Genomic DNA, 23,664 nt, shown 5'->3' on the forward strand with positions numbered 1-23,664 from the left:
ATATGTATTTCAGAATGCTTAAATAACCTCTGTTTATTAAGAAACAAACAACTCATGAGAGGTCACTGGAAAAAATTTCAATAAGGATGATGAGATCAGGTCAAGCCTAGCATAGGGTGATTATATTTTAAAAAGTGTCATCATCATGATATATGCACATGGCTAAAAATGCAAGAGGTGATGAAGGATTTACAATGGAAATACTTCCTTGTCCCTACTTTTCCAGTTGCAAGTCTTATACTCCAGAAGCAACATTTTTTTGAGATTTTGAAATCGTTTGCTTATTTTAATTGAGATATACTGACATATATTACTTTCAAGTGTACAACATAATGATTCAATATTTGTATATTTGTTGGAAGCAACATCTTTAATCATTTCTGTTTTCAGTTCTTATGGCGTTATTTCTAAAATTACTAGATAGCATGCTTATACTGTTCTGTTAAGGCTCACTTACTTTAGACAGCATCAACTGACTTTCTGCTACGACAGGAAAGCTAGATTACTTAACTAGATGCATATTCCCATTCCCAGGCCATTCTCATTTAGTTACTTTTTTAGTTTAAGTAATATACTTATATCTGGAAGGGTTATTCTCATAGACGCGTGAAACACAAAACAGTGGAGAGACTACAGTGGATGGCCTCTCTCGTGATCCCTCCACTATCCCTACCTCCTGTTGTTCATGCTTTTGTATAATCCCTTCCTCTTGGGTGGGAACTGTGGTTTGCATCTAACCAATGGTGATGTGACGTCACTCTCACAGTTATATTATACAGACTCTCCCCGCTGGCTTGATGAGGTAAATGGCCACGCTGGGAAAGTTTTGTAGCAAGAAAATGTGGGGGATCCCTATGAGCTAGAGCTAAGGGTAGTCTCTAGTCAAAGGGCCAGAAAGAATCCAAGGCCCTCAGTTCTACAATCAAAAGGAAACGAAATATGCCAAAATTCTACATGAGCCTAGAAGTAGATTCTTCCCTAGTCAAGGCTCCAGATGAGAACACAGGACAGTAAGCCACTTAACTGCAGCTGTATGAGACCCTAAGTAGGGAACCCATCTAAGCTGTCTGGATTCCTGACCCACAGAAACTGTGAGATGATAAATGTGAGTTGTTTTAAGCTTGTGGCAAATTGTTATACAACAATGGAAAACTAACGTAGTAAGCTAACAAAAATAGTCCAGGCAAGAGACTATTCAATCCTGAGCTGGGGTGGGGACACAGGAATGGAATATAGAGGTATGAAGGTCACACTGTGGAGGCAGAAATAACTGGCCTTAACACTGAGTGGCTATTAAATGCTAAGTATAACCAAAGTCAGAGGTAATTCCAAGGTTTCACGCCCTCATGAAGAGAGGATAATGGTGCCAAAAAGAGAGACATCAGGCATGTAAAACTGCCATGAAAGCCTTCCAAATGCTTAGACAATGACCTTCAGATCAGAGATCTGTGGTGTGCCCAGTCCAAGGGGTTAGGAATTCTAAGCCTGTTATTTAGTACCTGGGTTTCAAGTCAGCCTCTCTCCAGGCCTTGTTCTTGACCACTAAAACTATTAATTGCCTTTACAGACTTTCTTCTTGTGTCCTGTGGGAAACTTTAAATGCCCCCATCACTGTCCCAGAACCTCTGTCTAGTACCTCTTCTTCATTCCAACTTCATCTCCTCCTTTCAATCAAGAACCAAGTCCTGTTATCCCCCAAAGGATGCTTGTTTTGTTTTGTTCTGTTTTATGAGTTCAAATGTGATGAGCCCTGGCAGAACTTCACCACAAATGATTTGAATTAGGGATGCAGAGTGTCAGAGAGAAAAATCATCATGGAAAACAAGGCAAAAGAGTCATGAAAATAGGAAGCAGTGATTGAAACTGTGCGGTTATCAAAAAAAAAGTGTAACGACATGGCTGAAAACAGAACTCTCTGCAATATCCTTATAATGAAGAAGTTAGAAAATTGTAAAAGAGCTTTTTTATTTTATTCATTTTTCATTGCACAAGGCCAAAATTTTCGCATAGTCACAGTGTATGAAAGTGGAGCAAGTATTAGGGAGAAAATGGTTGTATCAAAAGCTGGAGAGTAGGAGGCAAACAAATGGATTTTGGAGGAGACAGGGAAGATGAGGACGGCTAAAACTGTATTACCACCTTATCTGACACTTAGGAGGCCACTGGTGACTTCTAACAAGATTTCAAGGATTTAAACAATTCTTGAGACAGGGTGTGGAGGCTATACTCTGAGAAGCTGAAGACTGAATAGAAGAGTCCTTATCCTACATCAAGGTCAAGGAAGAGGATAATAAATGAATACACTAAGCCAGAGGTTTTATCTGTTATCTCCTTTATTCCTCATCATATAAGGTGGGTATATAAGCTCTGCTTTAAAAGTAAGGGCAGCAAGTCTCCAAAAGTTGCCTTGACCAAGGTCATAGATCTAGAAAAGGGCAGAGCCCGGTCTAGGACCCTGGTTCATTTGGATTTAGAGCCTCTGCCATATGCCTCCCCACATCAACCTCTTGAAAGGTGAACCCAAACACCAATCACATGGGGAAGCAGAAATATCAATAAAGCGCCTGATCTAATGAAGAAAGATACAATCACAGAAATAAAGAGAAGTATAATGTCTCCTTTTACTGAGACCTAAGGAAACTAATATTGAGTCCCAATGAGGGTGAAAGGTCCAGTGCCATGATTAATAATCAGAACAGGTCACAATTACTTAGCACCAAACTTACCATATGCCAGGTATAGTTCTAAGCTCTTTACACACATTAATCCACTAAACCTTCATTAACAATCCTGTGTTATAGGGACTCTTAGAGTCCCTATCTTAGAGAAGAGGAAACTGAAGTTCAGAGAGGTCAAGCCTACTTTCTCAAGGTTAAACCATCACTACGGGCAAAACCAAGGTTTAAACCTAAGCATATTTCCTCCTAGGTCCATGCACTTAACCTTTCTGCTGTACAGCCCAGTAAGTGACCAAATTAGGATATAAGCCCAGATCTGTACAGTACCAAAGCTCATGTTCTCTCTACTATGTCACACAGACCGCAGATCATATAGATATAGGCAGAATAACAAAGAAGTCGTTCCAGAATCTCTTACTTTCAAGAGAAAAAGAGGTGTGGCTTGCCATTCAGTAGATGTCATTACAAGTGAGAGACCTGTCACCCAGTCCTAAAATAGTGAAGTATCTAATTTAAGGCCTTCTCAGCAGGAGCAGAGGATTAAGCTTTTGCCCTTTGCCTGAACTGTCAACTAAAGTATCAGAGAAATCATAACTCAACATTTTTGCACAGAGGAATGGAGTCAACATTGGATTAAAATTTAACCCTGGGCCAGAAATGTCAAACGACTTGGAGTAATAAGTCCTGGGTGGCCAGAATGCATTAAGCACATAGTGAGGTCAACTTTCAGGTAGGTGTCAGAAATGGAGGAGAGCTGGGACTAGAAATAGAATAGATAATATATGTGGAGATAGGAAAAAACAGTGATTCTGGACCAAAGGAGTGGAACCTAATTACTGAATAACGATCAGGTAGTACCTCTAAGGTACAGAGATTGCTACACTCACTGGTCCCAAGTATATTTAATTTTTGTGAGCCCCAGGAGCCACCAATATCTGGATACAACTAGTCTGCAGTTTTAGAGGGAACCCACAGGTGAACAGCTGGCTGGATGAAGTGAATGAAGACAGTGAAGGAAAAGCAACTGCTTCCTAACAGAAACAAAGGGGGAAAAAGACTCCTGGTGTGAACAGAAGCAAACATTGTCCTCTTACTTTATATCTATGAAACGATTTCATCTCTTTTATTTATTTGATTTCTTTAATCAAATGTATATTGTTCGTTTGTTTTTAAATGAGGCAGCTTTGAGAAATCTGGCTTCCTAAGTAGGTCAAATCATTTGTCAACAACGGCTACTAAAATTACTGTGCCTTTCTTTGGCAACTATTCCAAATTACAAGCACAGCCTTAGAAGGAGTACTTACATCATAACAGGAGTTTCCAAACAATTCATTAACTTAATCACCATAATAATATTCACTTATGGAAGTACCTTTAGTCCTGCTTAATTCCTCAATTAACATTTTTCATTGCTGAAAAAACATAATAGCACTTAACTAATAATATATGTCCTAAAATGAAATATGATAAGCTAGATTATCGACATAGCCTAAATTTACTTCATTTTGTACTTTGAAGCTCGTCAAATATTTTATGTTTGCATGTTGGCAAATCTTCCAAGTTATCAGGGCCAAAACCAAGTAGAAAGGGCTCCCCAAGATAAGAAATTAAAGTGCAATACCTCATCTTTTCCTGTGAGCAAAGTATTCTCCAATATTACTCCTGTCTCAGAAACTAATACTTTCACTCGATATTGGTTAATGATTCCATTTGGTTGTCGTGGTTTCTTCCAAGTAATGCTTATTTCTGTGGCTTCTACTTCTGCAACTTGCAAATCAAATACTGTACCCGGAACTAAAAAAAGAGAATAAGAAAAGGGAAATTTAAAAATACATTCTCAAATTTTTAAAAATTCCCTTGATTCTTAGCTCACGATTGAAGATATATAGGCAATTCTATTAGAAAACAGACTAAAACAATTTACTAATTTATTAATAATTACATTTGTATCTGATCATTTAAAATATACAGATATTTAAATTTCTACACGTTGTTCTCAAAAAGTGTACACAAGAAACAGAATAACATGGAATAATTTTCCCAAATCAAAATGTCACAACATTTGTTCAAAACAAATTAATAAAAACAACTTCCCAGGGAAAGTTGTTTATGACTGATGAATGCCCAGTAGAAATCCTGAAGACTTTACAAAAATTACAACATACCAAAAAATAATATCCAGAATACCGTGAATGAAATTACATGTAGTTGGTAAAAATCAATTAGGCAAATTTTAATTCATTAAATTGTTTGAAGAGTTGATTGATATTTTCCTGCTGATTTTACAAATTAATTATGTGAATCTCAAATTTCAGATGCCCTCACTCTTTGCAACAGTAAAGAAAAAGAGAGAAAAACTGACAATTGGTTTAAGATAAAGCAAGAAGTACTTAAATTCTAGTAAGAAAGTCATCAAGTGACAATAATTTTGTAATGTATAAAAGTATAAAATCACTAAATAAATGAATGAATGAATGAATGTATGTATGTATGTATCTATGTATGTCACCAAGAGCAACCTCTAGGAAACCTCCCAGGGCCACAGGAGTAATGAACCACGAGTAAACCTGCTCTGGGCACTTGTCCACTTTCTGTCTATAGTTGTGTGATTATAAATAACCAATTCACCCCTCCACCTTTAGTTTCCCTATCTATAAAATCCGTGTGATTAAAACTTTCCTATCACTATACAAAGTTAGGAACAAATTCAAAAGACTTTATAATACGTTGGTTCAAGAAAGAGAAAATGAGATGTAAAAATATTGTCCTTTATGATTAGGACGTGGTCACACATTAAATTCATTTCCCTCATTTCCCTATTTCCCTAAGCTATTTCACAGTAGTACAGGTTTACCAAATCCCAGTTAGAAGAAAGACATATTGGGGGTATAATACAAATGAAGAATGACTCTGTTCTCCTTTAAGATAACAAAAAGGAATTGAAAATTAATGTCACAACTCCCATAAATATTATTATAATTAATGAACCTAATTATGCTTAAGTTAACCATGTAGTAAGCTCCTGTAACCATGTAGTATTTTATCCAGTAGATTGAGAGTTGTTTTTTTTTTTCTTTGTCTCTATGAAGTAATCAGTAAAAAAAATCTCCCTGGAGATTATAACAATGTAAATATTTCTAAATGTTTGTTGACTAGTTAATGGCTAGATGGATGAATTCTGGACTAAGAGCATATCTGATTACTGCAGTCAAATTTCCAGTGTCCATGGGCTTCCCTGGTGGCGCAGTGGTTAAGAGTCCGCCTGCCGATGCAAGGGACACGGGTTCGTGCCCCGGTCCGCGAAGATCCCACATGCCGCGGAGCGGCTGGGCCCGTGAGCCATGGCCGCTGAGCCTGCGCGTCCGGAGCCTGTGCTCCGCAACGGGAGAGGCCACAACAGTGAGAGGCCCGCGTACCAGAAAAAAAAAAAAAAATTCCAGTGTCCAGTATGGGTAAAACCTGTGCTCAAAACTGAAATAAACATAACATGGGTACACCTATAATTTGCCAATTATTTGCATCTCCTTTTCTAAAAACATTTTGGTATATCTCTATATAGAAGGATAACTCTTTAGACTGATTTCCCCAAAGGTGTTCAAATCTGAAGGAAAAATAGTTTGACCTTTGAAAGACTGAGGAAGAGTTCTAGGCTAGAACCCTACAATCACTGATTGATTCATTCATCATTCAACAGACTGAGGACTCATCATACAGTCACTGTTCTAGGTGCTTGAGGATAGAGGAAGGAATGAAACAGATAAAATCCTTTGCATAGGTCACCTCTTACACGTTTTATTTCATTAACATACACTGTTCCTAAAGCTTATGTTTCTATCATCATATATGCCAATATACATTTTTCAAGAGTAGAGGACCTTTCTAATTAACCATGTAGTGTGAGAACAACACAGCTATTTAAATAGCAAAACTCCAATTCCACCTTGCTTTGACATTTTATTTTGGGGTCGCTATGTAGACAAACTCTCAGTATTGCATAACCTAAATCAAAGAAGAGACCTGGCACTTCTCCATCTAATTTGAACACATGTAGAATCTTAGCTGAAAAAGCCAGTTTAATAAGTACATTGATCAGATTAATCAGATAACTAAACCCTACCTACTATAAAATAAGTGAAATGGTCAGTCCCATGTGATATAACATAATAATGTAGTAGGATCCCAAACATTACCCAGTACGGCAGTATATTTAAAATGTACTGTCTCTTATTCTGTTAGCCAAACCTAAAAATAGTAGCAGATACTGTTTCTCTATCTTTTGATTTATACTTTTCAATATAACTTAGTAAGTATTGCCCCATGACACTAATGCCTAAAGTTACAACCCAACTTTAAGTGGTTCTATGTTACCCTAAAAATGTACCCCAAACTTGAGTAAGAATGATTCTAAGGCTGTCTCTTTTTTTCATGAAAGAAGAAAAAGCTTAGGGGATAAAGGAAATGGAGTAGACAGCATTGTATCTTGTCTTTAGAAAGACACTTGACACGTTACACCACAAATTCTTATGGGGAAACCAGAGAAGTGTGGATTAGATCAAACTTCTTTAATATTGATACCAAATTAACTAAAGAAAATCAAACACACAAAGCAATTATTCATGGTTCAGCATCAATTATAAAAGTGTTGTCCATGGGGATGACCTAAGAATCATTCTCAAGTCAATACACCTATAAATTTTACTAAGAAATGGGAAACAGAGTACACATATGATTGGTAAAAATATATTCCAAATGATTTGGAGTTTGCAAATGAAAAATTCTTAGAAAAAAATGAAATGGAGACGACTGGCATTGGGGTAGAGATAATACATTAAAATAAGTCTGCCATTATCTAGCAAATTAAACTTCCATTAGAAGTGAATTTTGCAAAAATCTACTGAAAAATAAAAGTCACGGAGAATCCTGAAAAACACAAAGTTCAGAGTTTCTCAGTGATCTCCCTACAAAGATGTTGCTACTATTGGCAGAAAGTAGCAAATTGAAACTACTAAGGACAAATGTCTTCACTTCCAATATCTATGTATGGGGGAGTAAATATGGATTTCAATACTTTGTTTGTTTTTAAGGAATGATGTTAACCTCCTTAAAAGATATTTGACACTAGTGGCAGAGAAGTTTTAGGGGATATTGAAGCAACAAAATTTACTTAAGTTTCTTTAATCCCGATACAAATAATAAGAAAATTCTGTTGCCTACGTTATATTCAGCAGGTTACCTCATTTTGGAATAGGCAACTATGATGTTTTATAACATTAGAGATTATTAAATCATTTTTTTCCAAAACCATCTCTTCTTCATGCCTATGTAGAAATCTGCTCAGTAAAATATTAACGGCTATGTAGAAACATTATGAAATACATAGGATAACTGCTTTAACAACATCATGTTGATTTTCTTTGATAGTCAAAGTAGACCATGGACCATATGATTCTCAGTATTAGAGAAATCAGCCCCATTAAAATGTGATAGCATATATTTTCTATAAGAAATCAATTCAATATTTTTCTATGAATATCTGGAGATTTGTTAGAACCCTAGTTATTTTAAAATATATTAATTTAAAAGCTGGTCCTAATTAATTTTTTAAATAGACTATAGACTACTTTTAAATATGGAGAAAAAAATAAATTCAGTAACTTTAATTAGAATACAAAGAACCCTGTTGTATTAATGAATAAAAAGAATAATCTAAAACTAAGGTATAAATTTTACTTGAAAGTATATAGTTCTAATGAATTATTAGATTGTTCTCATATAGTCTAAAGATTCCTTTATGGCAAAGTTTTAATTAGTAGGACCAGGATTAATTAGTGTTTGACGTCAGAGTCTACATTCACTGCATTTGCCCCAGCATTCCACTGAAACTCCCTGAGAACTCCATGGAGAAGCAGGCATGCAGAGGTAAGAACTGTGCCACACCTGCCCTTAGAGAAACCCACCTGTTGCCAGTGGGTTCTCCTGGAAGCCACCTGGATGTGGTCTACATGGTGAGCAGTTCAGGAGACAGTAGGATAAAACTTAGGATACACTGCTCATTACACAGGGCAAGTAGAGTCAGATATTCAAAATAACTTGGTGTGAAAAATAACCCATGTGAAATATGTTGAACAATGTCCTTAAAATTCTACTTATTATTTTGTCAATAAAAAGTACAGATATAAAGAAAGGGAAATAAATGCTTAAACGATATCCCAAACAAACAAAATGGCACTGTATGTGGCAATGTATTATCTATTTCCCTATTTTGGTCAGATGCTGTAGGCCAAGGATGATGACAATAAAACAAAAATCTTAAATTGTGGATTCAGTTTAGGAGCACCAAAATCAGCTTGGCTTGAAAGAAGACTGAATTTATTTAATTGCATAACATGAGAATAGAAATTGGTCAGTTGGGTTGGTTGAGAAAAGACCAAATTCAAGGGCTCTAAGTATGACGAAGGCCAGATTGCTCTGTGGTGTTTGACAGCCATCCATAAATCTGTCTAGATTTCTTGAAAATGCTTAAGAGCAGGTTTAGGTGGAGGTGGGAGAAATTTCAGGTCTGATGGAGAAGACATACAATGCTAAGACTCTTCTGATAGAAATACAATGAAAAGAGTTTTGATATGAAAAAATGAGAACATCTTGTTAATGAGTGTGCGTCTCTTTTTTAACCTGTGTATTGAAACCGTATACACATTAGAATTTTCATTTGAAATCGATGTAACATAATTTTTACGTTCTTTCAATAGCAAAACATTATCAAGGGTTGTTCTTTGAAATGGGGGAGAAGTACAAAATTCCCTAACAGTTGCTGCCCTCTCATGGTGAAACACTTGAATGATTTATTTGATAAAGGTATGCCCAGCCTCGTGTGTGTGTGTGTGTGTGTGTGTATGCACGTGCATGTGTGCACTGTGTACTTAATTCACAAGTTACTGTATGTTAGCTATCACACAAAAACTGAAAACTTTTTCAAGTGTTAGTGTGACTGTAAAAAAATTATTGTATTCTCCTAAATAATTACAATCTCTAAATAGAAATGAAGGCATTGAGCAAGTTTGGTGTGGGCCCAGAAAACAGGTTGTGAAATGGCATGGTAACGTTTTTTTAAACACTACAGTTCGCCTTAGACTGTGACGTTTAATATATACAAATTAAAAATTTCTTCAGGAGAAACTTTTAAAAATAATTTCAGTATATTCTGGTAAATTTATATTATGCACCTTCCAGAAATCCTCACTTCCTTAGAATATCCTTTTGATTATAAATATACTTTGTTATAGGCATTGTGGGATACATGGATTTCTCTGAACGTTATTTTGTGGGAAGATAGAGTCAACATTAAATAATGGGGTTTAAACCATGTTAAATGTGTTCATTTGTTTAAGTATTCTTGAGATTTTGCCAGTACTATTCATTGTGAATTATGCAGGCTGATACTGCATGTAATGTTGATCTTTGGTTCCTCTTACTATGAAGCACGCTATGGGTTTAGTGTTCTAAGGAACACATGTTCAGAATGCACTAGGTAGTAATCTGATAAGGAAATAACATGAATTAGGTAAATATCAATCAAATAGCTTCTAATACAATGTTTAACCGATGCAATAAAATTCTCACCTTCTGGAGGAGTGAATACCAAAATACTTGACTTGGGTCCAATCCCTGCACTGGTTTCAGCCGCAACATACACGTCATACTTTGTAAATGGTGTTAGATTAGTGAATACAAACTTAAGGTCTTTTGTGCTATTATCCAAAATCTGACCTGCAAAAAGCAAAAGATAATTGTGGATTATTTACTCTTCAAGCATGTAATCATTCTTACATTTAAGTATAGAGCAATTAAAGTGCTAACCTATGCACTAACATTCACTATTACAATTTTAAAAGTGAATATATCTTAAACATTTAGCTTAGTGTCACACTGGTGTCAATTTATTTAAAATGGAAAAACAAATCTTGCAGTATTTAAAATTAATTTTTTTTTTTTTTTTTTTTTTTGCTTTTTTGCGGTACGCCGGCCTCTCACTGCTGTGGCCTTTCCCGTTGCGGGGCACAGGCTCCGGACGCACAGACTCAGCGGCCATGGCTCACGGAACCCAGCCGCTCCGCAGCATGTGGGATCCTCCCGGACCGGGGCACGAACCCGTGTCCCCTGCATCAGCAGGTGGACTCTCAATCACTGCGCCACCAGGGAAGCCCTAAAATTAATTTTATATAAAGCCCTATTGAACCATAGTGTTATTTTTTGACATAGTTAAAATGAACACATTAGGTTTTACCAATATAAAAACAGTGACAGTGCTTGATACTTAAATTCATTCAATTAAAATGCTAAATATTCTCACTATCTTCTATAAAAAGATATATATAGAAAATTTCTGTAGCTTAGCTTCTGAGCAAAATTTCTTAACTGGGCCATCATCAAAATTCCTTAAATCCTCAACTTTATCTCTGAATCGTTTTTTCCCCTTCTTGCTCTAACTGAAACCTAGCTCTCCCCTGAGACCACTGCTTCTGTTCCCTACAGCCACCCTGAATGGTGGTGACTGATTTTTCCCCGCAGCCCTCAAGGGACTAGGCGGTCAGGTGTGGTATGTGTTCTCCTTGCTCCTCTTTGCTCTTAGACAATTCTAGCTCCTCCTTAGAAAAGCCCACAGCTTCAGCTCTCATGCCATCGGTGACATCCACTGACTCTCATTGTTGTAGTGATCTGTGGACCCCAGGGTCACTCACTCTCATTCTGGATGGTTTAGCTCCTGCTTCAATGGCATTTTCTTCAATGCTACCATCTTAATTTGTGGTGATTTCAATATCCTTAGAGATCATCCTTAAACTACTTCAAGCTCTCCTTAAATAATCTAGTCCTCCACCTGATCTCAGTCACTCCCTCACAGTCACAATAGACATGGCTATTACCAATAACTGCAAATCCTAAATTATCTCAATTTCACGCAGCTGTCTCTGACCACACTTCCTGTCTCCTGATCACTACTCTAGAAGCCAGAACCAACAATTCTTTGGGACCTCCAATCCATTGATCTTACCACCTACTTTATTTTGTTTGGTTCCTCACCACTTGATGTCTACTCTTTATCCATTGTCAGTAATAATCACTGCCTTACATAAGCCCTCTCGTTGAAGGGAACTGGAGAAAAACACAAATCCACTCGGACTGATATCACTTTATTCATTACCACACTTCAAATGAGCCCTAAATGGTACTCAGCCCCTTACCTAACTTCAGTAGTACAGTCACTCTCTACTCTTCTAGGTGAATATTTACACTTTTTCTTCCCAGTTGATTAGTTGGAAAAATTAATCATTCAGAAGACATGTCCCACATACTCCCACCAACGCAACTACCTATGTACAGCATCTGCACCCACAGACTCTGCCTTATAACCTGTTACAATGGATAAACCGTCTGGATTCTTCTTCAACCTAATCCCTACATTTGAGCAAAAGATCCCATTTTCTGCCTACACAAAGATATCTTTCCAATAATTCCTGCCTTTCTTATATCATCAACATATCCCTTTTTTAATTTATTCCCATCAGCAAACAAACATGCTTTGCTTGTTCCCTCTGAAAAGAAAACCTGTCGATGCTGCTTACCCCTCACCCCCACTACCCATTTCCATTCACTGCTTCACTTTGCAGCAGAACTCAAGAGCTGTCCATTACCCACTGTTCCAATTCTCTTCTCCCATTCTCTCTTCAGTCTACTCCAAGCAGGCATTTACCCCACATACTCCATCATAACTGCTCTTGATAAGATCGCTAATGACTTCCAGTTTGCTAAATTCAATAGTTACTAAATACATTCTCTTGACTTACCAGCCTCACAGATATAAGAGTACTTTGTCAAAATTTTGTAAAATAGTACTGATAGAAAAGCTATGTCTGGGTATCCATGTGTGTCTATGTACTGAGGAGGGAGGGGGAAAAACAGACTACCATATCTTTAGGCCTGCAAATATTTCAGAATTTTAGGAGCATAAGGTACTCAGGGATGAGAAATAAAGTTTACTCATGTGTTTCATGATAGATTCCTAGAAGTTCCCAAATGAATAATTTGGACATTTGTCGATTTTTCCACTCTTCCAAATAAATGATGATATGTGAGTTTATGTTATTTCATTACTATCTGAAATAAACTTATTTCATAGAACCATAGAATGCAGATTATGAAAGAATTGTAGAGTTTAATCAACTTCTACTAATATAGTTTTTGAACCCCTTAAAATAGTTGACAAGTGGATGTCCAGCTCCTCCTTGCTCAGAAAGATGGTGAACTCGCTACATTATGAAGTTGCCCATATTACTTTTAGAGAGCCAATTATTAGAAATAGTTTCTTTCTTCTAAGCAGAAATCTGATTTAATATAACCGAAGCCCATTGTTCTTCATATATTTGCAATCAGAGTAAGTCAAGGTCCTCCTGTTCAAATATGTGAAGACATGTATCTCCTCTAATACTTCTCTTCTTGAGGGGTTATCCTTTGTTCTTTCAGCTCCTTATCATGAAATATGGAACATGGACAATGTTTTACCCTCCTTATACTTATTTATGATTTTAAACAAAAAGTTCAAAGAGCCTCACTTCCTTATTACTTTTTTACTGTTTGCTTCAACTACAGGGTCTTTTAAAAACAGTTACTTTTTAAAAGTTTGATCCTAGTAACATATTTTATATAATTCTTACTCCAAAAGGTAAACACAAAACTGATTAAGACTTACCTGATGGTCCATATAATTCAACTCTGTAACTAAATTTTCCTGTAACTGTAGTTGGTGGGTCCCATGAAACTGAAAAGGACTTCCCTGTAATGTTACCTGTTACACAGTTTTGTGGTGGTCCTTCAGGCACTAAAATGATTACAGAAAAATAATGAATAAATAATAGATATATATATAAAATTTAAAAGCACCTTATTAAATACACAAAATAAAACACAAAATCAGAGAAAAAATAAAAGGTCACACAGTAGGGGCTTCCCTGGTGGCTCAGTGGTTGAGAGTCCGCCTGCCAATGCAGGGGACGCAGGTTTGTGACCCGGTCCGGGAAGGTCACACATGCTGCAGAGCAGCTGGGCCCATGAGCCGTGGCCGCTGAGCCTGCGCGTCCAGAGCCTGTGCTCCGCAGCAGGAGAGACCACGACAGTGAGAGGCCCGCGTACCACAAAAAAAAAAAAAAAAAGGTCACACAGTAAAGTGTTTGTTTTTTCAAACTACAAAAAGAAAAAATAGGCTATAATTGAAGAATTTGAATAAGTGGTGGACCATTAGATAAACTCCTTATTTGCAACACTTACTATTTTTATTTAATGCTGTATATGATTGCACAGGGTGTTTTATTCCTATATAGTTCATTGTACAGTTACATTGTCTAGAAGCATTTGTATGTATTGCATTCAACAAGGCCTGGGCATCTGGCTTGATAAAAGCTCTCCCTCTGGTGTACACAGGTAGAAGGGGCAAAGAAATAACTCAACCTTCAGAATCTGTTGGCAGTGATTTTATTTTTTTATATCAATATCTGTATTTGGTTCTGAGAGGAAATTTATAACCTATATTCGAATGTAACATTGGTAACATATAAAAATAATAATGATATTTTAAAATAGTCTTTTTCATAGATGTTTCTATATTTTAAAAAAACAACTTTCTTTTAATTGAAATGAAACATTCCAAATATTTTTTAAAACAAAGTTCTTGTCTACCAAATTTCACTTTGTGTGACCTTCATGAAATTCTTTCTTTCTTTTTTTGTATGAAAAGAAGGAGTACAGAAGAGGAAATGGTCTGATTCAAAGATGTTTAATTCAAGAAAAATCTTCAAATTTACATGTACTTAAACGACACCTATGTAATCAGAAAAAAATACTATGCTTTAGTGAAACTACCCTACAAGTAATAATTTCCAGTAGCCTTAAAAATCCTCAATCCAACTGAATTTCTGATACTATATATTTAGTATGGCATTATGTAGTGTGTTTAGATGTGTGTGTCTATATATGGACACTGACATATTATCATAATTAAATATATAAATACCATACCTAGAAATACGTACTCTTAGAATTTAGTAGTAATAATAATATCTAATCATACTCATTTAGTACTAACACCATCTCCATAAGGAAGATACTATTACTGTCTCCATTTTACACAAAAGGAAACTGAAATACAAAGAGGGTACAGGTAGGTATTTTTTAACTACTGTTTTTATCTGATGCTGAATGTTAATCGCATGGTATTTCTGTTACTGCAGGTGTTATCTCCACATCTGGCAATAGCAATATCAGTGAGAGAAGTCATCTACACATGACTATAGAAGATGAAGGACAGGATGATTATGAAAAATTGCTGGGGTCACAGAATGATAAAAGCTGATCTTAGGATCAAGGCTATTAGTCCAGCAGTCTCTTCTCTCAAATCTCCTTTCTCATTTTAGATGCTTATGTTAGTATCATAAAAGAGTATTGAAAGTGAAGATGCTCCAGAAGGGATACCTATTATCTGTTATTAGGGCAAAAAAGAGTTATTGAAAGGGAAGGAAGGTTTTAACAAAAATATCTTCATGAAAAAAATGAAAGGTTATTCTATGAATAATTTAACTTCTTTTCCTACCAAAAATAAAAAGAAAGAAAGAAACCATACCTGATTCTGGTGTTCTGACAATCGTACTATCAATGTAACCTGCTTCAGTTGTAACAGCAGAAACTTCAAAAAGATACGTTGTGTAAGGTCTCAAATGTGTCACTACAAAACTGATAGGCTCTTTCCACACAGAGCTAATCTTCCTCCCGGGCAACATGCTCGATGGGTAGGTGGTACGTGATGGAGGCGTCACCCTCCCGAGGGTTGGAGAAGGGCTGGTTGTACTCCATAAAAAGGATTCATTATTCTCCTAGTGAATAAAATAAACATCAATGGGAAAATAATGTGGTATCACTTGATGGCAATGATAAGGGTATTCGTTTTTTCTTTATACTACAAATATTATTCCTAATCTGTGTGTGTATGTGTATGATTGGGTAAGAGTTTAACAGATTCACTTACCCATTATAGCTACAGACAAATCTGCTAGATTTTAATTATACCCACTTACCGTCTAGAGTTATACCATCAATATCATCGTCCACAGTTTTAGAACAGAATGTATTTACTGCATTCTTTACACCTTAATCTTTCTTATAAGTAGGATTTCATGTGGCTTTGAGTAAAGGTATAACTATAGCAAAATCATTATTAAGAAGTTTTAAAATTCCTATTAAAAATGCAAGAGCCAAAGAGATGAAATGTTTTCCCTATTGTGAAATTTCAAACACAACGTCACTTTCTTACCGTTATGATCATTTTTTCTGCAACAGTATTCAAGACAAAGCTAATAGAACATGTGTTTGTGTGTATATGGGTACATGTGTATATGTGTTTATGTGTATTAGATATCCAAATTAAAAAAATATTTTGTGACTTCTACAACTTAAAGCATTTAAAAGAAAAGTAATTTTGGCTGTTTTCTCATCAATAATATCACAAAGATAACCAAAATTAACTTTAAAAAAGCATTATTACAGTACTTCCAGGGATTTCCCATCTATGACTAGAGTAGTAACAAATTCTTCACTAAAGATATACACAACAAAAACAATCTACTTTCACAAACTTAACCTTGACTATTCCCCTCCCCTCGTCTCCTGTCACACAGAAGTATTATCTTTTTTTCCAGTGATATCCTACGATTTCCTACTTCAGGGCTTATAAAGTATCCTCTACCTCCACATAATCTCTACCTATCCTTACTCCAAGGCCTATCACAAATGCCATGCCTATCATGTAGTCTTTCCAGAGCTCCCTAAGTGATCTGACATCTCACTGCTGAAATCTCAAACCTTTCTCTTATTCTGCCTTGACTATAGCCAATTGTATATCATATGATACTATAAGTAATCAAATAGCTAAGAATCATTTTGGTAAAATGGAAATTTTACCAAAACTTCAAGATGTAATTTACCTAAAATTTTTGAGACATAGAAAATGTTCCATGATACTTACAATACATTCTGGCAATTTCCCGGGCAAAATGTCCTCTACTCTGATTGAAACATCTTTCACTACTATCCCACTTCTGGCATGTTTGACGCTAATCTTGAAGCTGGTAATTTTGCCATTTGGTTGCCGAGGTAAATACCAAATCAGGCTTACTGCTGAATAGTTAAAGGCTTCGACTGTGAGATTCACCACTTTTCCTGGAGCTGGGGAAGTGAGAGGGATTGAAGGAGAGGAAAAACATTGTTATAAAACTTAGAATGGCATTTATATAACTTTGGGATGTTACGTTTCCCATGTTATATGAAATTAAATGTATAACACATTGTATAAAATCTACTTGGGTAGTACTTTTTGAAATATATACTTGAGTATACTTTTTGAATTGACTTTTGCCTAAAATAAAGAACTGGAAATTGGGCCCATAGAGTTGTGTTTAAGAGGCACATAAGCTTTACTTCAGGATTATTTGGCCAATACACCCATCAATAGACTATTTCAAATAAGTCTGAAAAAATATTCAGTCAATAGTTGTTTGTGGTTATAGAAATTTGAATAATGAATATCTTACTTTCTGAAATACTTTGGAATTATGTAAATTCCTTAGATAATGAAGAAGTGGCAAATTCAAACAATTATATAACCATGTGCACCAAAAAGCACATTTCTAGAATGTATGTAAATATTTAGTGTCTAATATATAATGGATACCACCTAATTGACTGTGGTTATTATACTTTGACTTTCATACACCCTCAAAATCAACTTTCATCAGAATTCATGATATTTTGTTATTAATTATTAATAATCTGCATAATAAGCTATATACTATCTTAGTTGAAATGAGATAAACATGAGGCCAGAGTGAAGAAAAATGATACTTATTAATTCAAGGTTAATTATGCAAAATTGACCAAGTAGAGTGAATAATCAAGGTCCTTTAGAATATAGAACAACCATGACAAGTCACTATTGAAAGAAATAAAAACAAAACAAGATGTTTGGTGTAAAACAATATAAATGGTAGTAGAAGTGCCTAGTATTGAGAAACCAAATAACCAGAGTTTAGGTATACACTGTAGAGAAGAATACCAAAATGTGATTTGTAAATGAAAGCCATATAAAATATATAAGAAAGTTAGGCCCTGGGCAGGAGAGCTGTATGTGAATGGGCAAGAGAGCTATGTGTGAATGATATGAGTTAAACAGAAATTAAGAAACTTAACAACAGCTGCATTTTAATAGAAAAAAGTAAAATACAACAATTTGGGAAGATGATTAATCATTAATAATGGATGTCATAATGGATAGAAATTTTTTTCTTCAAGAGAAACTGATCAATGGAATTAAAGCTTAAGAAGGACAGTGACAATATGAAAACTCTCTGATACTAAAGATTTAGCACTTAAACTTCTTTTGAGTGGATAAAATATAATAAAGCAAAGTTTATTAAATACATGATGCTATGGAATTATAAGAATCAAAGCTTTTATCATTAATCTTAATCATTGTTTTAAATTTCTCATTTGTCTAAAGTATGCAAATTTTATAAGAATGCCTGAAATATATATCAATAACAGACTGTATACAAGCTGGCACATTTCCACATCGGCCTTAACAACAATCATGAGGAACTGCCCAAGTGTAGAGAAATTTGAATTTACAAGGTAACCAAACTTTTATTACATTCCAAAACATGATTTCAAAATATCTTTTAAAGTACACAAAATATATTAGATAAAAATTAATTAAATCTGCTAAACAACAGTTAGTGAAAAAGAGGTTATTTTTATTTACTTAAAATTACATTATTTTTGCCTCAGTAAAATCTGTGTGTTTTCCTTTTGTGACTTCGTGGTGTCTGAAGACTAATCTTGGCTCTTTTCTGTAGCTGACAGGTGTTCCCCTACTTTAAATATTCTAGTTTCTACTTCTGGATTTTTAGGTACCGAAATCCCATCATCTTTTGATTTTTATAGTCAATTTATCCATCTTGGTCCAAGTAAAGATCTGATACTAAAGCACCAAAAAATTCTGTTTATAAATCACTTCACCTTTCAGATAAGTCTTCCACACACTTTGAGGGCATAGCTAAACAAGTGACTTGTGTAAATATATAAGTATGTGAAACTAATTAAAACTTTTCAAAGTGTATACTATACAAAACATATATTTTCTTGAGCCAGAAAAAAAAACTTCCTAAATCAAATATAGAGACTTCTAAAAGAATCTTCTACATTTCTAAGGACCCATCAAGTTAGAAATGAAGGTACAAGAGATATTTCTAATATTTTAAAGCTAAAATTCTACATTTGTCTGAAACAATGCTGTGTGAGAAGTAAGAATGTTGAGATTTTTGTGCTTGTGGATGTAATATCAGCTCAGTATGGTATAATGGGTTAACTTTATACTTTAGGAGTATTTTTATTCATGGAGAAAGAAATTTGGTTTAATAATAATAAATGCAATTTATTATTCCACAGAAATTTTCCTTAAATTTAGTTCTGTGTAGCATAAATAATAAAAAGGAGTCCTTGGGGGAAAACTTGGACATAACTGATCTAGCTAAATTCAGGTTTATATTTTTACCACTTAACATTTTTTTTTTTAAAAAAACAAAAGATAAGGCAAGACTGATTATGTGATTATGTAATTTCCCCAAGAAAACACAGCAAGTCAGAAACAGAGTGAAACTTCTGTTCCGGTATTATTTTCACACCATCCTAGAGTGTTAGTCTGTCCCAATCACAATTTGCCAAGAGAGCAAATAACTCCAGAAATTATGTCAGTTAGTAGAGTATAAAATATATAAAGTTCAAAATACTGTCAAGTTGAAATCATAATCTGCATGTACCAGGCTTTATCAGAAGCTGTATCAAGATGACAGTTTTAAAAAAAGAATAAACTATTTGCTAAGTCATTCAAAAATTATTCCAATTATTTTCCCTGAAGCTAAAAACATAATTTTTCTTTTATATCCTAGTGAACATTTAATTTAAAATAATAATTTTCTCAATTTTTAGTTGTGCTAATAATCTGAATGTCAGTAGGTTCAATATCAATAGGAAAAAGACTTCATGAATCATTAATTTCTAATCTTAAATAAACTCTAGAATTTTCTCTTAATTCTTTCTATGGCATAGAGCATGCATTCACATGCTTCTCTTGATGGGGTCTCAAATAAAAACTGGGCCATAAAGCTTGGTACATGCTTCTTTTAACATTATAATTGCATGATCCCCTCTAGATATACAGGGCCCATTTCAATGTAACCCTTCGGCAGTGAACCACTGGATATTTTTATCTTGATCTGTATCTTTACGCAGAACATTTATAGTTGCACAAAATTACAGAAATTGTTTTTATAGCACTTCTCACCAATCTAGTATATTACTTAGTAACTCATTTACTTATCTTAGCCCACTAGAATATAAGCTCCACAGAGAATATTTGCTATTGATTGGAGGTGCCATTCTTGGTGCCATTTTTCTATTTATTGGTTCTGACTGTTTGCTATTATAAATAAACAGCTGAATTACTAAATAAATAAAATTACCTCCATTCCATAACAACTTATTTTTATCACAAAGCTTATGTTCTACCAGGCTAACACATACAATAAAAAGTAAGCAAGTAAATGTGTTACATGTCAGGCTTGTCCAATGGAGAAAAATAAATCTGTTGGAAATAAAGATGGACAGAAGGAAACAGGGGCTATTTTAGAAGGTGTAGTCAGGAAAGGTAAAGTGAGATCTGGATCAACCGGGGAGAGAGTTCTGCAGATATTTAGTGAAAGAGTATTCCAGGCAGAGGGAATAGCAAGAGAAAAGACCCTAAGATGGAAGATCAGTATGGCTGGAGTAGACAGAGGGAGAGGAGAAAGGTAAGAGATGAAGTCAGAGAGGGGAAAGGGCATACAGAGCACTGTAGCTCATGGGAAGGACTTAGGTTCTTGCTCTGAATAAGACAGGAGCCATCTTACAAGGAAGAGAAGTAACATAGTCTAGCCTCTGTTTCAAAAGATTATGTGGCTCTTGTCGGTAGAGTAAACTACAGGTAGGTAAGCTGGAAACAGGAAAACCAGTGAGGAGACTTTCGATTGTTCAGGCGAGAAATGATAATGGATTACATAGGGTGATTAACAATAGGGGTGAGATTCAGGATATATTTTGATATAATGTTGGCAAGGTTTGTTGACAGATTACAGTATACTATGAGAGAGAGGAATCAGGATGATATCACATTTTTCCTCTCAGCCATTGGGAGAATGGAGGTAGCTTAAATTGGTTTGGTAATGATTGCATGTTATGGAATAATATGATAACCATTATAATCTGTATTTCCAAAAGTCTAATGTCATAATAATACTTATGATTTGATGTTAAGAGGAAAAGGCAGGCTATAAACTTGCATAAATGGCACAAGCCTACTCTTACTAATATATAGTCACAAAGACATATATTCATTGGGAAAAAAAAAGATCAGCCAGAAATGGACCAAAAGGGTAACAGCAATTTTATATAACAGGGTCATGGATAAATTTCATTTAGGGTTTTTTTAATTTCTGTTTTTTCAAAGTTTTCTAAGACAACACTTAGTGTTTTTATAATCAGAAAGAACAATATACATTTTAATGAGTAAATTTACTATCCAAGAAGACTCTAAAAGTAACTGAAGGGCCATATTGTTGAAAATTTTATGCATTTTAGTGCCGGATTTTGTTTATATCCCTATTTATTTTCAATGACAAAAACTCATAACGAAGCTAATTCAGAATAAATGATTTAGGAAAATTACCACTTTCTGCAGTTTGGAAGAGAAATGGGTCACTAAACACTCCAATGCCAGCACTGTTTTCAGCAGCAACCTAGAACAGACCAAAAGAATTACATTCAAGCTTTACACTCTGTAATTAAACAGAATCTGAAATAATAAAACTTTGACTTGTCCAGAAGATAAATGATAAAGAGCTGTCAGTAGGTTCCATATCAATAAGAAAAATAAATTATATAAATACACATAAAAATGAAAAGAGATTATAAAATTTGTTCAAGTTTTAAAAGCCCAGATGGGCAGTGAGGCCAAGACTCAGATGATCCTTCTTCAGTCACTTGCTGCAAAGGCTTGACCTGGTGGGATAAAGCTCCTTCACTTTTAAAATGAATGAATATTCTAATACTAACTATTTACAAAATAATTACCTTGATTTCATATGTTGTTCCAGGTTTAAGATTAGTAAGAAGAACTTCCAGACTGTCTGGCTTTGCTCTAACTTGTGTATACGTTGCTTGCATCCATGGACAAACTTCCTTATATTTTACAACGTAAGATATAATCCTTCCATTCGGATTAGGTGGTGTATTCCAAGACAGAAGAATCCCAGCAGATCCGACTCTTTCCCCTGCTAGGAAGACTGGAGGCCCTGGTTCTATTTTTTTTGAAAAAATTCATGTTGTTATAAGGTCAAACAACTATTATTGTATTTTCACAATCATATGTAAGAAAAATATCTACAAATTGTAGACTTCTGAAGTTCCCAAAGACTAATAGTCTCATAAGTGTAAGTTTACCCTCCCGAGAGCTTTGCTACCACAAGAAAAAAAAAGATTAAATGCTTTGGGGAATACCAAAAATAGTCTTTTATAAGAATGTAAAAAATGGAATGCTACTAAATACTACATGCCAAATATACTTTTAATGCCAAATCATTTTCTAAAAAAACTTACTTGATGCAAGGCTTATACACAAACACTAAGAAAACAAGAACCAGTATTACAAACTGAATAACTCTTTCAGAGCAACTATAGTGAGTTTATTTTCACGGCTTTGTATTATTTAAATATTACCATTAACAGTGTTTCTGATCCATTTCACAAACAAGTAGAGAAAAATTATCTTTGCTCTTTGAAAGTAATGGAAGATAACTAGTAGAACTCAGGTTCTAAACAGATCACTTTCTTGTTTCCATTTTGCTTTAATTACTAAACTGTTCTCATGCATACAATGCACATATTGCCAATGTAAATATTTCCATCCAACAGATTTATAATGGTTCCAAATACTTTGTAAAAAAAAAAAAAAAGGAAAACATATACTTACTTGTCACATTCGTTGTCACTGTTCTACTAACAGGTAAGCTGTATGTTGTAGCAGAAATGGAAGAGATGGTTACATCATACCGCGTACCAGGAACAGCATTAGAAACATCAACCTGGAACACCAAAAGCAAGTGATTGTGTTAAAATTCTGAAAAGCAAGAAAGTTAAAACCACAAATCTATCACAATCAATAAAACAAAGTAACACTTCACTACATAACTCTGAGCTATTTAAGATATCACAATATATTTCCTATCACTGTAAAATATAAATTTGTTATATCACATAACTATTTACCAAATAACAGATAACAAAAACTTAACAAAACATACCGCATTATCAAAGACTAAATCAGTATTTCTATCTATCCTAGTTCATTGTCACAAGAAACAACTATTTAAGAGTCTTAAGAAAATTACAGTCCATTGCTTAGCCCTGGTATTTAAGAGTGTGTACAAAATACCTGTGTCTTTGAAGTTCCAATAAAAAGTAAAAGAAAAATCATAAGAAAATCCATCATTATTACATTTTTCAGGCAGTGGAATCACATTGATGGCTCTAGAGAGAAATGTTGCCTGCATTAATGATTTAAAGACAGATCCTCCTGGCAAGTGCACAATTAATGAGCGTGGATTACTCAATAGCTCTGCCCTTTCATTGTTAAACTATTCATGAACCCTTGGATCGTTGGCTGTAGGTTCAGGGTAGACTTAAAAAAAGAGACACAGACGTTACTAAGGTAACAGTCCACCAGTGCTGAAACTTAAACTCATCAATCCGGCATCTGTGTTTTTGTCTTCATCTTATGCTTTTAAAAAGTCTCAAAGGA

The 23,664-nt window shown here is 34.8% G+C and overlaps 1 protein-coding gene across 1 annotated transcript in view; it reads right to left on the reverse strand.

Annotated features, from left to right (window-relative positions):
* PTPRQ (protein tyrosine phosphatase receptor type Q) overlaps nucleotides 1–23,352 on the reverse strand; it is a 196,363-nt gene extending 173,011 nt beyond the window's left edge. The window contains exons 1-9 of the mRNA XM_065887336.1: nucleotides 23,299–23,352; nucleotides 22,837–22,948; nucleotides 21,939–22,165; nucleotides 21,535–21,604; nucleotides 16,744–16,943; nucleotides 15,346–15,595; nucleotides 13,423–13,551; nucleotides 10,299–10,445; nucleotides 4,300–4,472 (exon numbers count right to left, since the gene is read on the reverse strand). Coding sequence (XP_065743408.1) covers nucleotides 4,300–4,472; nucleotides 10,299–10,445; nucleotides 13,423–13,551; nucleotides 15,346–15,595; nucleotides 16,744–16,943; nucleotides 21,535–21,604; nucleotides 21,939–22,165; nucleotides 22,837–22,948; nucleotides 23,299–23,352 — 1,362 coding nt within the window. The remainder of the gene's footprint in view (nucleotides 1–4,299; nucleotides 4,473–10,298; nucleotides 10,446–13,422; nucleotides 13,552–15,345; nucleotides 15,596–16,743; nucleotides 16,944–21,534; nucleotides 21,605–21,938; nucleotides 22,166–22,836; nucleotides 22,949–23,298) is intronic.
* Between the last annotated feature and the right edge of the window lie 312 nt (nucleotides 23,353–23,664).

The sequence above is a fragment of the Phocoena phocoena genome, chromosome 11, assembly GCF_963924675.1.
Source record: "Phocoena phocoena chromosome 11, mPhoPho1.1, whole genome shotgun sequence".
Classification (NCBI taxonomy): domain Eukaryota; kingdom Metazoa; phylum Chordata; class Mammalia; order Artiodactyla; family Phocoenidae; genus Phocoena; species Phocoena phocoena.